Here is a 15004-nt window from a genome sequence, read left to right on the forward strand (position 1 = left end):
AGATCAAATTGGAGGCGAACCTGATCCTTAAGCTCCTGAGAATCTGAAGAGAGTGAAGCTGCGACGGAGGCGCTAGCTGAGCGAACACCAGAGGAAGCAGTTCTAATACAAGTCGAGATGAATTTTAGCGAATTAGGCAAAAAGCCATTAGCACCATTCTTCGTCTGATTATGATTATCTCCGTTGTTCTTGATGTTGACCTTGGAGTTACTCTTCATAGTAATTATAAAATTTTCGTGGAAGAGACCACCGGAGAGACACCGGAGAAGAAACAACGATCGGAATCAGCATACACCGGCGGCGATTACGAAGAAGAAGGGGTTAATAACTAAAAGAGATCGTTTAATTTAGAAATTGTGAAGCTTCGCCATTTTTTTTTTGTAATTGGATTATAAGCGGTGGCGTGGTTTTGACCTTCTTCACGGAAGAAGAAGACGAAGCGAAGAAGAAGATGTAGAAGAAGAAACGGTTCTTTGCTTTTTTTTTTTTTTTTTTCGTGTTTGTTTGATTTTTTTTGTTTCTATGGGTTTGCTTTTTTTTTTTTTTTCGTAAACTTTCATTTTATATATAACAGAGTAGGTTACAATATGAAAGTTGTACAATATACATCACTGGATAGCTCCACATTACAAACAACTTGAAATTAAAACAGGATCAAACACTGAAAGTTACAACATTAGTACCAAGACATTCAACTACCAATGCAAATCGATGCAAAATGGTAAGAACCAAGATATCATATCTCTCTCAATAAGACCAAACATCCAATCTGAGATTAGAGTTGAGCTTAGAGCTTCGAACATTTGCTTGGAGGATGATAAGATCTTACTCATCACAACTGCATCTTTCAGAGAATTAGTAGCCGAATGTTTTGAGAAAGTAGTCAGCAGAAAAGACAGCATTCTTCCATTTTGTTCAAGCTTCTATCTTCCATAAGGTACAACCAAAAAATTCAAACAACCCCATATCCATACAGTGAACTTTATTCTCTAGTTTTGTAAACAACCAAAAGGTACAAAAGCCTATTCAGAGATCAGAAGCATCTGTCTCTGATGGTTATCAACAAAATAAGAGAATCAAGGAGGTTCTGAAGGTACTGTGTAAAACTTGACTCCCACATCTTTCCTTCGAGGGCGAGTATTCCTTTCCTGTTCTGGAGCAACTTGATTTCCTTTCTTTCTCTTAGAGCTCTCTCCAACCTCAAAACGGTGATTGACATGTGAATCTCTTACAAAGTTGGAGCCCGTAGATTCCTACTTACCCCTAAGATTTGTGGCAAACATATTGAGTATAGGCTGCTCCGCAGCTGCTTGGATGTCGTTGTGGAAAGGAGAGGGGTGGCGAGGAGGTTGAGAGATAGGTGAAGATGATGAGATATCCGAGGTCTCTGAGCTCTGGTTATCCGTTCTATGACTAGGAGTATGAGAACGATGTCCTTCCTCCCACACCGGGACCAAAAGTTCATCATCATCCTCTTCAGGGCCAACTGGCGGAGCCAGAAAGGGACAAGACCGAGATTGGTGGTTGATGCGGCTGCAATTTCTGCAGATTTTTGTCAGTCCTTCGTATTCAAAACCCACCATAGCACGCTCCCTGGACTGAAACCTGACCCGTCTAAAGAAGCGGAGCCTATCTGTGAAGATAATTCGAACTTTGACCCTAAGAAACGCAATTTGAGGAGTAGTGTCTTCATTGAAGTCAAGTGCAACAACATCCCCTATAGTGTTGGCGATGTATCTGACTGTCCTTTCAGAAACATAAGGCAAGGGAATTCCACGTAACTGAACCCAGAGGTCTATAAACGTAAGAAATTCCTCACCAGGGAAGTCTACCCACCTTTGTAGCGCCACAAACCAGTCATTAACCAACCATGGTTGTTGAGTCAGCACTGAAACCATATCCTCTTCTTGTTGAAAACGAAATTGTACAAAGCTATCATCCAGGATACGTCCATGGACTCGCGTATTTAAGCCCCAAAGACGTGGTAATTCCTGGATCACACGCTTCAACGGTTGATCGTTCAAGTTAAGGGGTTTGCCAATCAGACTTAATCGGTTCTTAGCCAAAACTCCAGCATAAGCAGAGTGGGATATGAGCAATACTGGGTCATCTCGACCCAAAACCATGTATTGGAGGTCATCCCACAATTCATGAGGCATGATGGTAGCAGGAGCAATTATAGAAAAAGAGAAGAACAGAGGTTAAGGGAAGAAGACACAAAGGACAACTTATATATAAGGAGGAGGAAGGTTTAAATCCCCATAGGGAAGAGAGTCAAGGGTGACGATATACGGGAAAAAACCGAGAGATAAGGTGATTAAAAAAATCACCGCATAAGGTGCAGTAAAAAAACCTTGTCTTATGTTAAAGATAATTATTTTATAAACTTTCTTTGCTGCAAGGAAAGGTAAAGATATTAATTTATACAAAGGTTAAGAAAAGATATTATGAATAAAACAAAAGGAAACTTAGCCACCAAACCCAAGGAGGACGATGATCAAAAAGCATGATCACCACATAAAAAACCCAGAAAAACCAACGACTTTTGATTTTTCCAATCTTACATAAGACAAAAAGGATATAGACTTAGCCAGCTTGCAAAATAAGAAGGAGAAAGATGGAGTAGTGAGAACTCAAAAAACCTACCTAAAGGTGAAAGGGTCTCCAATGTAGCGTTTCTCTGTTTCGAAAAAACCTTTCAGCCACACAGGAGAGCCTCTGGCTACATAGGAGCTTAACCTGATATCATTCGTGACACTATCAGCAATCAAAAAGGCACCTAAATTGCAGCTCTTTGGTTCAAAGAGAACTAACCAGTTAGGTTTATCAGTGGCTAAAGTAAGGAGAGGATAAATGTGACTTGCAATCGCTGGCCATTGACAAGGTTTGTGTAAGGCTTTGGTTATATCCATAGTCGTAACAGGAAAGGTGACATGAACGAAATGCAAACTGCTCATACTTTCCAAAGCCCAATCCCAACTTTTAATCTTGGCCTCAAAAACAGATCCTACTTGAGCAAAAGATCTTCGATTGTGAAAGAGTACATCACCAAGAGAATTTCTTACAACCCAAGATGCACCAGAGAGAGCTAACTTTCTGTGCCAAGAGAAACCGATATTGCATTTTATTTCATTGCTGAATGGAGGTTGCCAAGTTGTTGCCTGTAGAGTTGATGTCAGATTGTCATTCAGGTTTAAAAATTGTGCTACATTCCACTCCTTGGTCGCTTCCCCAGCTTTCTGAGCTACCAAATCGGACTCTTGAGGATATCCATTAAAGAGAAATGAATTCCTATTTTTCCACAAGTACCACAGGATCCAAGCAAAGTCCGTTTTAAAATCATCAGGGAGTGGTACAAATCTTTTTAAACTGATGAGATAATACAAATTATCGAAGATTGCATTTCCAAAACCCAGTACTGGCAATGGTACATTAGATAATGCCCATACCTGTCTTGCAAAAGGACAGAGACATAATATGTGGTTAATTGACTCACAATCCTCATCACAAAACATACAACCATCAAATACTCTGAGTCCTCTAGAACGTAATCTGTCACAAACTGGCAGAGCACCTTTGAGAATTTTCCATAGAAAGAGTTTGATTTTAGGTACTGTTTGTACCTCCCACACAGCTTGAAAGACATGATTTCTCGATGGCAACACAGTCTCCTCTGTTAGTCTTATTTTGTGCATATGTCGATACATCAGATCATAGCCAGATTTTGTAGAGTAGAGGCCATTTTTGTTTCCCCCAACAATAATCATCCGAAGAACCAATTCTAGGTTTAATAGCTTTAATGAGATGAATCTCAGAATGATGAAACAAAGATCTTAAGAGATTGTCATCCCACTCTCCAGTCAAGCCATTAAAGAGATCAGCCACCTTGAGATTTATGTTCATGACAGAATGAAGACCCATAGGACGAGTTGGCGCATTTTCATATAACCAGTTGTCTATCCAGACAAGGGTATTATCTCCATTTCCTATGATTCTCTTGAGACCCTTGGAAAGCAGATTTTTACCAAACTGAAGGCTCCTCCAAGCATAAGATGGTTGTTTGCCTGTTGGAGCAGATAAATAAGAGGAGGAAACAAAATATCTACTTTTAAAAGAACCTTGAAAACAGACAATCCGGATCATGTAGAAGGCGCCAAGCTTGATTCGCAAGGAGAGACTGAGTAAAAATTGCTAAGTCTTTGAAGCCTAAACCTCCCAGAGCCTTAGGAAGAGTTAGCTGGTCATAGCTTATCCAATGAATCTTATTCTGAGACTGGGAGTTACTCCACCAAAAGTTCATCATTACTGAGATCAGCTTATCAATGGTGCCTTTTGGAAGCTTGAAACACGACATCGCATATACAGGTAAGGCCATAGCTACAGATTTGAGTAAAACGTCTTTACCTCCCTGTGATAAATTCTTTGCATACCAGCCTGTTAATCTTGATTGTAGTCTATCCTTTATGAAGCCTAATAATTGCTTCTTCGACCCACTTAAACACTCCGGAAGCCCTAAATACTTCCCAGTGCCTCCTTCTAGCTCAATTCCTGTTCGCAGCTTGATCCAATTCCATAGGTTTTTATCTGATTTGGTTCCAAAGGTGATAGCCGATTTCTGTTTGTTTATCACTTGTCCAGACATAGATTCATATATCTCTAAACAATGCATCACCTCCTCACATTGCTCTTTATTCATTTTACAGATGAAAAGACTATCATCAGCAAATAATAAATGAGTTATCGCTGGACCTGAGGGGTGGAATTGTATTCCAGAGATTTTACCTTCACTTTCTGCTTGTTTAAAGAGATGGATCAAGGCTTCTGTGCACAAGACAAAATGAAACGGAGAGAGAGGGTCCCCTTGACGGATGCCTCTATGGGGTTTGAAATCTCCAAAGGCCTGTCCATTAATGACCACAGAGTAGCTCACAGAAGTTACACAACCCATTATCCATGTTATCCAACTGTTTTGAAATCCTAAGACATGAAGCATTTCATGTAAAAAATTCCATTCAAGTCGATCATATGCTTTAGACATGTCTGTTTTAATCAACATAGCAGACTGAGAATACTGGATGAGTATGTAGGCTATGAACAGCTTCATGAGCAATCAGAACATTATCTAAAATAGATCTCTCTGCAACAAAAGCAGCCTGAGTTGGAGAGACTATAGAAGGTAGATGTTTCTTCAATCTGTTGACTAGGATTTTCGAAACTATCTTATAGATTACCTCACAAAGACTAATTGGCCTAAGGTCAGACATCTTGGTAGGAGCTTTGACTTTTGGTATTAAACATAAGTGGGTATGATTCCAATCCTTGGGCATACAACCAATGGCAAAAAACGATAGAACCTCAGAAATCACTTGATCTTTGATAACCAGCCAGTACTTTTTGAAGAAAAAACCTGTAAGACCATCAGGGCCTGGAGCACTTTCACTTTTAATGGAGAAGACAGCATGCCTAATCTCATCAATAGTCACCTGTTTAGACAGATCTTGGTTCATATTATCTGTAACTCGAGGCTGGAAATTTCTTAAGTGAACCAGAGACTGTAATGTTTGGGAGGACTTGAAAAGATCGATGAAGTATTTCACCGCAATCTCACCTTTTCGACCGTCTGAACAGTGATCTTCCCCTGTTTCATCAACGAGGTAAGGTAGTGCATTTTTCACTCTGACAGATTTAACCGAAGCTTGAAAAAACTTCGTGTTTCTATCTCCATCAAGGAGCCACTTATCATGGCTTTTCTGTCTCCAATACACTTCTTCTTCCCTAAAAGCAATTGCTAAATCTCTCTTAATAGCATTAATTCTTTGAAAGCAGGGCTTGCAAGAGTCAAGCTGAGCAGACAATTCATGTCTTAATCTTTTAATTCGACTCTGCGAGCTTGACCAAAATTTCCGCTTCCACACACTAATGTCCTTGCTGCATTTTTTAACCCGAGTTAGTAAAGAGGCTTCATTGTCAGTGCTATCTTGATGCCATGCTTTCTGAATGACTGCCAGGAAGGAGGGGTCATCAGCCCAGCGTTTATCAAACCAAAACTGACGAAGGAATAAAGGCTTATCACTGCTAAATTTGATCAAGACAGGTTTATGATCAGATCCCAGCTTTTCAAGGAACCATTGGTGCACATTCGGGAAACTAGAAAACCAAGCAGGATTACCAAAACCTCTATCCACTTTGCATTGAATCCACTGTTTATTTCTAACACCTCCCCAAGTGAAACCATTACCTGAACTACCAATCTCTGTCATGTCACAAGTTTTCAACATAGTTCTAAAAGGATGGAAAGAAATTAAATCCCGCAAAGGACCTCCCTTCTTTTCATCATTAGACAGAATCGCATTGAAATCCCCTACCATACACCAAGCATCCCTCCTTAACATACCAATACTATTGAGTTTATCCCAAACAAAGGATCGCAGACTCGTCTCTGGGTTTCCATATACACAAGAAAGAAACCAAGACTTTGTACCTGAAGAAATTTTCATATCTACTAGATTTTTATCCACAAAAAGGAAATCAACATCTAGGCTCTCATCCCAAAAAATTGCTAGACCACCACTGAAACCTAAAGGTTCCACCGTTTTAAGATGATGATATCCTAACCACCCTTGAACTTTTTTAACATAAGTCTCCATGTTCTTCGTCTCCATGAGGAAAAGTATATCAGGGGAATGTTCTTTTCTCATTTCCCTGAGGTTTGTAATTGTCCAAGGGTTCCTCAGCCCTTGGCAATTCCAACTAAGGACGCCTTACTGATGCAGCGGCAGTTCACAAGGAACTACCGTGTCTAAATTCATCTGTGAAGACTTGATCTCTCCCTGTCCTTTTAATTCTTCTGATACCAGTGCAACATCTTCTGAGATAATCACTAAAGAACCTGGGATAATTTTCTTATTCTTTCCTTTTCGATTCTTAGAGTTCTTTAAACTAGACCTCGGCCTTTTACAAGCAATTATAGCTGGAGGAGCCGACTTTGAAGAACTAGCCACTAAACTACCACTATGAAAGGTGGATACAGGGCTCAAGAGAGAAGTACCTGGATCCGATTCCATAGACAGATTTGCAGACTTGTGTATCAACGAGATTTGAGGAGCAAAGTTGGTTGGTGGATCCACTGGTGCCTGAGCCGTCTGTTGGATAAGAAAAGGGCAGTGAGATCTCTCATGCGTCATTCTTTGGCAGTGAAAACAACGCTTTCTGATTCTTTCATAATCAATTCCAACTGCAACAACTGTTCCATTTGGTAGCTGGAGCTCCTTTGAATTTCTGAGTTTCTTGGAGATGTCTAGGAGAACCCTGACCCTAATATAGTCATTACTTTGTGTTTCCTCATCATCAAAAGGGAAATCAAGGATACGACCTATCGATTCAGCAATTGTAGAAATAGTATCTTTCGTATAGTGATTGACCGGGATATTACGAATCCTAATCCAGACCGGAAGAAACATCAAGTAATCCGGAGGAGGATTTTCAACCCATTTTTCCATTACCACTCCCCAATCATCTTGCGTCCAGACTCCTGTTTTCAGAATCTCATCCATATCTTCTTCGTATTTGAAGATGAATTGAAACCGATCCCTTGATAAAGCCACCCCTTTAACCCGATCATACAAACGCCAGATCCTGGGCATCTCTAAGATCCACTTGGACATCTTTTGAAAATCAGGATTTAAAAACCTACCTAGAAGGCTTCGCTGATTCCTTGCAGAAAAGCTGAATTTCGGTTGATCAGGGATGATTACAGGACAATCTTCTTTTTCCTCAATTGTCAGTTCCTGAAGGCACCTATCCAGCTGGAAATCCTTATCCGCATTCATATATGCAGAGTAGACACTCACGATTTGTAACACAGGAAATTTTCTGAAACCGGACCGAAAAAATTGAAATCTCCGGTGATGACTCTGCTCAGATAGACAATCCGAGAGAGAAGTTCTTAAATCCAGAAGAAATTGGGGCTGCAGTGATGAAACGGCTGAGAATAAACGGCGAAAATAACAACGGTCAAAAAACCAGGTAAGAGAGAGAAGAGAGAGTTTAAAATTTTTTTTAGGATGTATTTTTGACTTTTACTTGAATTGCTTTGGGTTTGCTTTTTGTTTTGTTCTTTGGGCTTTTTGTGGCTTTTAAGTTTTTTTTTTTGGTCTACTTTGGTAATTGTGAAAATTTAAGACACTATCCGGTAAAAAAAAAAAAAAAAAAAGAGTTACTTACTGTAGTGTTTGGCGTCTACGGATGTGTTAAATTGCTGTGTAAGCAAACAATTTTTGTACATTTTGGTCATGGATGTTTTGTGTTCACATTATTTACCTATTTTTCTTTTGGTTTCTTTCTTGGCATCTGAGTTTCATTAGAAAACCATATAGAATCTTTTTTTGGTTCCTTGGCATCTGAGTTTCATTGGAGCCATAAAGAATACATATGGATGACAATAAAGCCCAAAATAAGGAAGATAAAAGCCAATAAGTTCAAAATTTCTAGGGCCAAATATTGACAGATAAAATTAACAAGGTATAAACGTTAACAAAATCTTAAAAAAACAACAACAAATTGAAGAACAAGCAATGACTGATGCGCTAAATTGACCCTTTCTTCATCTCTATCGTTTATTTGCTGTTTTTGCAAAAAATAACCATAAAATAACAACTTGACGACAAAGAAAAAATAAATATCTCTCTCTTCTTTATATATATATACTAGTTCGTAAGATGCTCTCCAACAACTCTACTTTGTCATTACTCAAGTCTTTCACTAGGAAAGAAAAAACCCACAAAAAGGAAAGAGAAAATGAGAGGAGAAATCGATGAAGCTGATCTTGCTCCTGAAACTTCACTTATTAAAAAAGAGAATCAAGAACCATCGGCCACAACAACAACTACTCTCTTGTTCACCACTTTGGTCGCTGTGTCTGGTTCATTCGTTTTTGGCTCAGCTGTGAGTTTTTAAATTGTATACCTTTTTATTTTTGTTATAGTATTAATTTATGTTTCAGCGTTTTATCTCTCAAACTTTACTTAGAATTTTGCTATGACAAATTTGGCAGATAGGATACTCATCACCCGTTCAGTCCGATTTAACCAAAGACTTGAATCTCTCTGTGGCAGAGGTAAACTGTTTTTGTTTTTTGTCTGTCTTTTGCGTTAGGCAAGCAGTTTTTGATTAGTTAGATGATTAATAAATAATTTCTTTAAGTAATGTGTCTGTGTGTAGACTATGGTATGTAGGAACTAGAAGATAATGGATGAGTGGAGGACTAAAATCAAAATATCTCACTCTATTTTTTATTATTGATTAAGGAAAATATGTACTACTAATCGAAATGATGTTGACTTATGTCTATTAGTCCAGATTTCAGTTGTTTTTTTATCTTTCTACAAAAATTAATAGTATTCATTTTCCATGAATTTTTCTATTAGATTTTTAAATAGCTTTAATTTTTAAGTGAGTTTAATTTTTTTACTTTTTAAAATGCTTTATTTTTAGTTCTGACTTCTGAATGTATAAGAGCATCTCCAGTGGTAAACATGTAAGGAAATGTGTTAATATTATTTTTATCAGAAAAAATATAAATTCAAAGCTAAAAATTTTCCTAAGATATAAAGTAAAAAATTCACCTTCAATGGTAAAGTTGTTAATTCAAAGTTTTTAAGAGCACTCTATTGAATCTAATATTTTAAATAATTTAAAAATACATGCAGTACTCAATCTTCGGTTCGATTCTAACAATTGGGGCAATGATCGGCGCAGCTATGAGTGGACGAATAGCCGATTTGATCGGCAGACGAGCAGTAAAAATCTATTCTACCTTTTTCCATGACAAGAAAATATTTTAACTCTTGAGTCAAAATGGTAAAAAACTCATTTGTGTGTGTGATTTAGACTATGGGTTTCTCGGAAATGTTTTGCATTCTTGGCTGGCTAGCGATCTACCTTTCTAAGGTTATCTTCCATCTCTTTATTTTTAATCACATATTCTTTTGAAGTACTTAAAAATAATTTATGTGGTTTTGTAAATTAAGGTTGCAGTTTGGCTTGACGTTGGGAGGTTTTTGGTTGGTTATGGAATGGGCGTTCTTTCGTTTGTGGTAAAATCTCTAAAACTCTAGCTATTTATTGTGGAATTATGTTTTCATCTTTTCTAATATTTATTGTGGAAAAGTAGAAATAATGCTTTTGAGGATCTAGAATTACAAGAGCGTGAACTATAAAACAACAATAATAAGAAAAAGGCCAAACTCATCTATACTTTTAATTTGTGTTTGTTAACTGATGATCAGATTCCTGTATACATAGCTGAAATAACTCCTAAGGAGCTTCGAGGTGGGTTTACAACCGTTCATCAGGTAAGAATAATATTATATAGTACATTTAAGTTATTATTTTTGTAAATCAAATCCAAGTTTATAAAATATATACATAACATATATTATTGAACTATTTCGATCGTTCTATAACAATGGTAAGATTAAAGTAAATCATTCACAACATTTCGTAAGTTTGCAGTTAATGATATGTTTGGGTGTCTCTGTGACATATCTCTTGGGCTCTTTTATTGGTTGGCGAATTTTAGCTTTGATCGGTAATAATTTCTTACAAAATGTACATTTGATAAAACAATTTCTTAAAAGAAGTAAGTCATACTAATAAATCTAGTTTACATGTTTTAATTTCTTCTTGTTTTGATAGGAATTATACCATGTGTTGTACAAATGATAGGACTGTTCATCGTCCCAGAATCTCCTAGATGGTTGGTATGTTATCCGCTTAATTAATGGCTATGATATAAGTAACTATTAAGATATTAATTATCAGGCTAGATCTAATTAACTCTGCTTGATGTTTGGAAGCTCCGAAAAGTTTTGAAGAATTCGAGTTTGAATATATATGCAAAAATGTAATTGTTCACAAACATTCACAGGCAAAAGTTGGCAGATGGGAAGAATTTGAGATTGCATTGCAAAGATTACGAGGTGAATCTGCAGATACTTCATATGAGTCTAGTGAGATCAAAGTAAAATATAACACAAATTCTATATCTTGAACTCACAATTTGTTTGCTATAATAATGGTCGAATATGTTAGATGTCTTGTATTATATATATTTTTAGGATTATACGAAAAGACTTACGGATTTATCAGAAGGTAGTCTAGTAGATCTGTTCCAGCCACGATATGCCAAATCTCTATTTGTAAGTTTTAACGTATGAAATTGTACAATAACTACAAGTTATCTTCATTATTCGGTATTGATGAAATGCCAAGTGGGTTTAGGTGGGAGTTGGTCTGATGGTATTGCAACAATTTGGAGGGGTTAATGGAATTGCCTTTTACGCTAGCTCTATTTTTGAATCTGCTGGTAACTTACACATAATATTAGATTTATGTGCCCATATATGTAACTATGTAAGTTAATATTTAAACTAATTCATCATCTTAATTTTGTAATTTTGTAACTTTGTAGGGTTTTCATCCAAAATTGGAATGATTGCAATGGTTGTCGTACAAGTAAGTTGTTCTTTTTTTTAATAGCATTTTTAACGAAAAGTGTCATCACACAACATCTAAGAACACCAACTCGTACGAAAACATTTTATAAGACAACAAAATTTTAGAGGGGTTATTGGTTTGAGATTTGAATAGAGTTTTAACAACTTTAAATGTTATGTAAAATGTATTGTTATTAGATCAAGAGCTTGTTAAACTCGGCTAAAGTTTAATGTTACTAGTTTATGATTTGTAAAAAATTATTTAAAATCTTAACAAATTTAGGTTATTGGAATAATTTATAAAAATCATTAAAGTTTTGTATTATTCAATTAAAACAAAAAAAATCTATGATTGTTAATGAATTCAATTATTATTGGTTCATGATTTTACACACTTTTTCACAAAATTAAGTCATAGAAAATATCACAAAAATACAGAGATCGTTGGGAGCATTTCACAAGATTTTATAAAACTAATCAACAAAACTATAAAATACTCTCTAGCAATCCTTAAAAGTCTTTCACTTATTCACTTTTGATGATTTTGTTGAAGTCTACAAAATTCTTTATAAATATGAATCCAATAACACCCCCTTATCAAAGAAGAGAGATTGATCAATTTGAAGAAAAAATTGTCAAAATCAACCTCAACTATTTGTCAAACGTTTTTTCATACCTTAACTTTAGTACCTTACAAATAACAACATTAACAATGTTAAAATTCAAATTTGTTACCTGAACTATATGAAATGTTGTCAATTTCAACATATGTTTGAACGGTATTAAGTCGGAGTTTAGCGCTGCTGAGTCAGACAACTTGTGGCGTCCATGAGGCTCTATGACTAACTAAAAAGACATCATTTTGGTCATTTCATAGCAAGCACAACACACTCAAAGATGATCAAAACAACATCGTTTTAGTCAATCTTAATGCCACATGGATGCCATGAGTTTTCTGACTCAGCATTTTGAAACTTCGATTTAACACTGTTCGAACAGATGTTGAAATTGACAACATTTCATACAGTTGAGGTAGCAAATTTGAATTTTAACACAGTTCCGGTTGCTATTTGCAGGGTATTGAAATCTAGGTATAAACAAACATTTCAAATATAGCTAGAGTTGATTTTGGCCGTTTTTCCGAACTATTTCCTACAAAAAAAAGAAGAAGAGATTGATAGTAAAGTTCTAGGAAGGTTTAAAGATTAAAGATAGATCAATTTTGTACTGCTATAAAAAAATATACATAACCGAAAAAATGTAACTATAGAAAACACCGACTAGTGTTCCACATTTATTATGTTTATTGACTTTATTCTAGTAAAACTGTTCAAGTTTGTATAATTTCCATTTTATAAATTTACTAAGATGTATGAAACTCATATCATTTGCCCAAAAACACAAAGATAATTGTGATCTAACTCAACCATTACCATTTTCTTTTCAGTTAAAATTTCATAAACCTATCCATTACAATGGAAACGTATATGAGTACGATTAAATTAAGATATGCCATTTAATAATTATTTGTAGCTAATATAGAGTAATTTTTTTCAGATTCCAATGACAACTATAGGTGTCTTGTTGATGGATAAATCAGGAAGGCGACCACTACTTCTAGTAAGAGAATTATGGTTTAACAAAAAAAATTTCTTTTCGAATGTATTGTAAGTTTTGAATATATTATTATTACAAAAAATCATCAAAAATTAGTGGTGTAAAATAATATATACTAGATATTCACCCGCGGTACACCGCGGAGATATTTTCTAATAAAAAAAAAATGTTATTTGTTTTGTAGATTAACTATATTAATAACTGATATTTAATTTGTATTTTTTAAAATGTACAACCTTACAAATACAAATATATATTAGTTAGTGTAGAAAGTATTTTGTTTGAGTTTTATTGTTTTATATTATAGAAACTATAACATACAATTAAATATTGTGTGTTTATAGAATTAATTCATATTGTTTTGTAAAATTGGAAATTTAATATTAATAAAATTAATTATAATTAAAACTTAATGTTAAAGGGAGTGGTTCCTATTGTTTTGAAAATTTTGTTAGGATGGGAAATCTTGTTTTCAAAAATCAAAACTTAATATTAATTACTTAAATGAAAAACAAATTAATAATTAATGTCAATGACATGCTTATAAATATGTATGAACTTCAGAATTTATTTGCTAGATGTCTCCAAAATATATATATATAATAGTGAAAATATGTATTAAGTTTTTATTCATCTCTTCAGATTTCTGCTACCGGAACATGCATCGGGTGTTTCCTCATCGGCTTATCATTTTCATTACAGGTTCTCTCTTTATTTATATTTCTGATAGAACTTTCGTACAAGAAAAAAGATGATGTACATGTGCTTTATTGACAGTGGAAATATATATACTTATCCGTTAAACACATTAATTATATGTAACTATAAAAACTATCTTTTTATTTAACCGAAAAAACTCATTGTCATCTTCTTTTACATACTATTAAAAAGATTTTTGCACTCTATGGTGATTAGTAGCATCTAATTAGGAATCTATTTTATTGAAAATTAATAGATATATTTTTAATACTAATTTTCATACTGTAATATATTTAAATTTATATATTATAAAATTTGATTTCATCAAATTGTAGGTTGTAAGCCTATTCAGTGGAGAAACTTCATATATAGCACTCACAGGAGTTTTGGTAAGTTTTATATACCTAGAAACTTTGTATTGCTTTAGATTTTAGTCAACCATATATAAAAACATTGAATTTATTGATAAGATATAAGAAATTTACATTTACACTTCAGATGTACACCGGATCATTCTCGCTAGGGATGGGTGGGATCCCTTGGGTTATTATGTCAGAGGTAAATAACACATATACAAATTATATGGGTTTTATACATATTAATTCCATGTGGTATTGATTTGATTGTATGTAATTATGACCTTGTATGATTTTTTCATAGTTTTTTGATAAAATATAAACTAATTTATTATTTTTGTAAAGATATTTCCAATAGATATAAAAGGACCAGCTGGAAGCCTAGTGACTGTTGTTAGCTGGATTGGATCATGGATTATATCCTTTACATTTAACTTCCTAATGAATTGGAGTCCAACAGGTACTGTATATATTTGTTCAAATGTTACTATGATTTTCCAGTTGATTTTGTCTCTTGAAGTACTAAATGTGAAATACATTTTTAATTTGCAGGAACTTTTTATGTTTTTGCTACAGTTTGTGGAGTTACAGTTATTTTTGTAGCAAAGCTCGTACCAGAAACCAAAGGTCGAACACTCGAAGAAATTCAATATTCCATTGGTTATGTGCAACTCTAATGTCTAGATAGTTAATTACGAGGACATCTATCCCTAACGAACAACATTTGAATATAAGATTTTACAGTTTTATGTACAACTGCGTCATGAGTTTGCTATATATTACATGAAAGATGGGGAATTTAATTTTGTTGCATATAGCTGCTAACATGTTGGCAAG

At 34.9% G+C, this 15004-nt stretch overlaps 3 protein-coding genes across 6 annotated transcripts in view; 1 reads left to right on the forward strand and 2 right to left on the reverse strand.

The window, feature by feature from the left end:
- Nucleotides 1-496, reverse strand: part of LOC104750291 (autophagy-related protein 18h-like) — a 4761-nt gene extending 4265 nt beyond the window's left edge. Inside the window, exon 1 of the mRNA XM_010472066.2 lies at nucleotides 21-496. Coding sequence (XP_010470368.1) covers nucleotides 21-218 — 198 coding nt within the window. The 5' untranslated portion in view covers nucleotides 219-496. The remainder of the gene's footprint in view (nucleotides 1-20) is intronic.
- LOC104753547 (uncharacterized protein At4g02000-like) lies at nucleotides 614-2172 on the reverse strand. Its single transcript, XM_010475784.2, has one exon. The coding sequence runs from the start codon at nucleotides 2157-2159 to the stop codon at nucleotides 1254-1256; it is 906 nt and encodes a 301-aa protein (XP_010474086.1). The 5' UTR covers nucleotides 2160-2172; the 3' UTR covers nucleotides 614-1253.
- Nucleotides 8706-14967, forward strand: LOC104750292 (sugar transporter ERD6-like 5). Of its 4 annotated transcripts, none has more exons than XM_010472067.2 (18): nucleotides 8707-8943; nucleotides 9053-9115; nucleotides 9708-9797; nucleotides 9889-9948; nucleotides 10029-10094; nucleotides 10287-10352; nucleotides 10513-10588; nucleotides 10696-10760; nucleotides 10928-11020; nucleotides 11118-11198; nucleotides 11281-11365; nucleotides 11471-11514; nucleotides 13053-13115; nucleotides 13755-13814; nucleotides 14147-14200; nucleotides 14310-14369; nucleotides 14513-14627; nucleotides 14720-14967. In XM_010472067.2, exons 1-18 carry the CDS (start codon nucleotides 8797-8799, stop codon nucleotides 14842-14844), a joined length of 1413 nt encoding a protein of 470 aa, XP_010470369.1. In that variant the 5' UTR covers nucleotides 8707-8796; the 3' UTR covers nucleotides 14845-14967. The 4 variants fall into 4 exon arrangements, with proteins under 4 accessions (XP_019094170.1, XP_010470369.1, XP_019094171.1 ...); XM_019238627.1 differs by having other exon boundaries at nucleotides 8852-8943; nucleotides 9057-9115; XM_019238625.1 differs by lacking the exon at nucleotides 13053-13115 and having other exon boundaries at nucleotides 8706-8943.

The sequence above is a fragment of the Camelina sativa genome, chromosome 16 (genome assembly GCF_000633955.1).
Source record: "Camelina sativa cultivar DH55 chromosome 16, Cs, whole genome shotgun sequence".
NCBI lineage: Eukaryota > Viridiplantae > Streptophyta > Magnoliopsida > Brassicales > Brassicaceae > Camelina > Camelina sativa.

Excerpts from the sequence above, each read along its gene's own strand:
- LOC104753547 (XM_010475784.2), bottom strand. The coding sequence starts at position 2,159 with ATGCCTCATGAATTGTGGGATGACCTCCAATACATGGTTTTGGGTCGA.
- LOC104750292 (XM_010472067.2), top strand. The coding sequence starts at position 8,797 with ATGAGAGGAGAAATCGATGAAGCTGATCTTGCTCCTGAAACTTCACTT. Across the intron at positions 8,944-9,052 it reads CATTCGTTTTTGGCTCAGCT|ATAGGATACTCATCACCCGT; the intron begins GTGAGTTTTTAA and ends CAAATTTGGCAG. Across the intron at positions 13,116-13,754 it reads GAAGGCGACCACTACTTCTA|ATTTCTGCTACCGGAACATG; the intron begins GTAAGAGAATTA and ends TCATCTCTTCAG.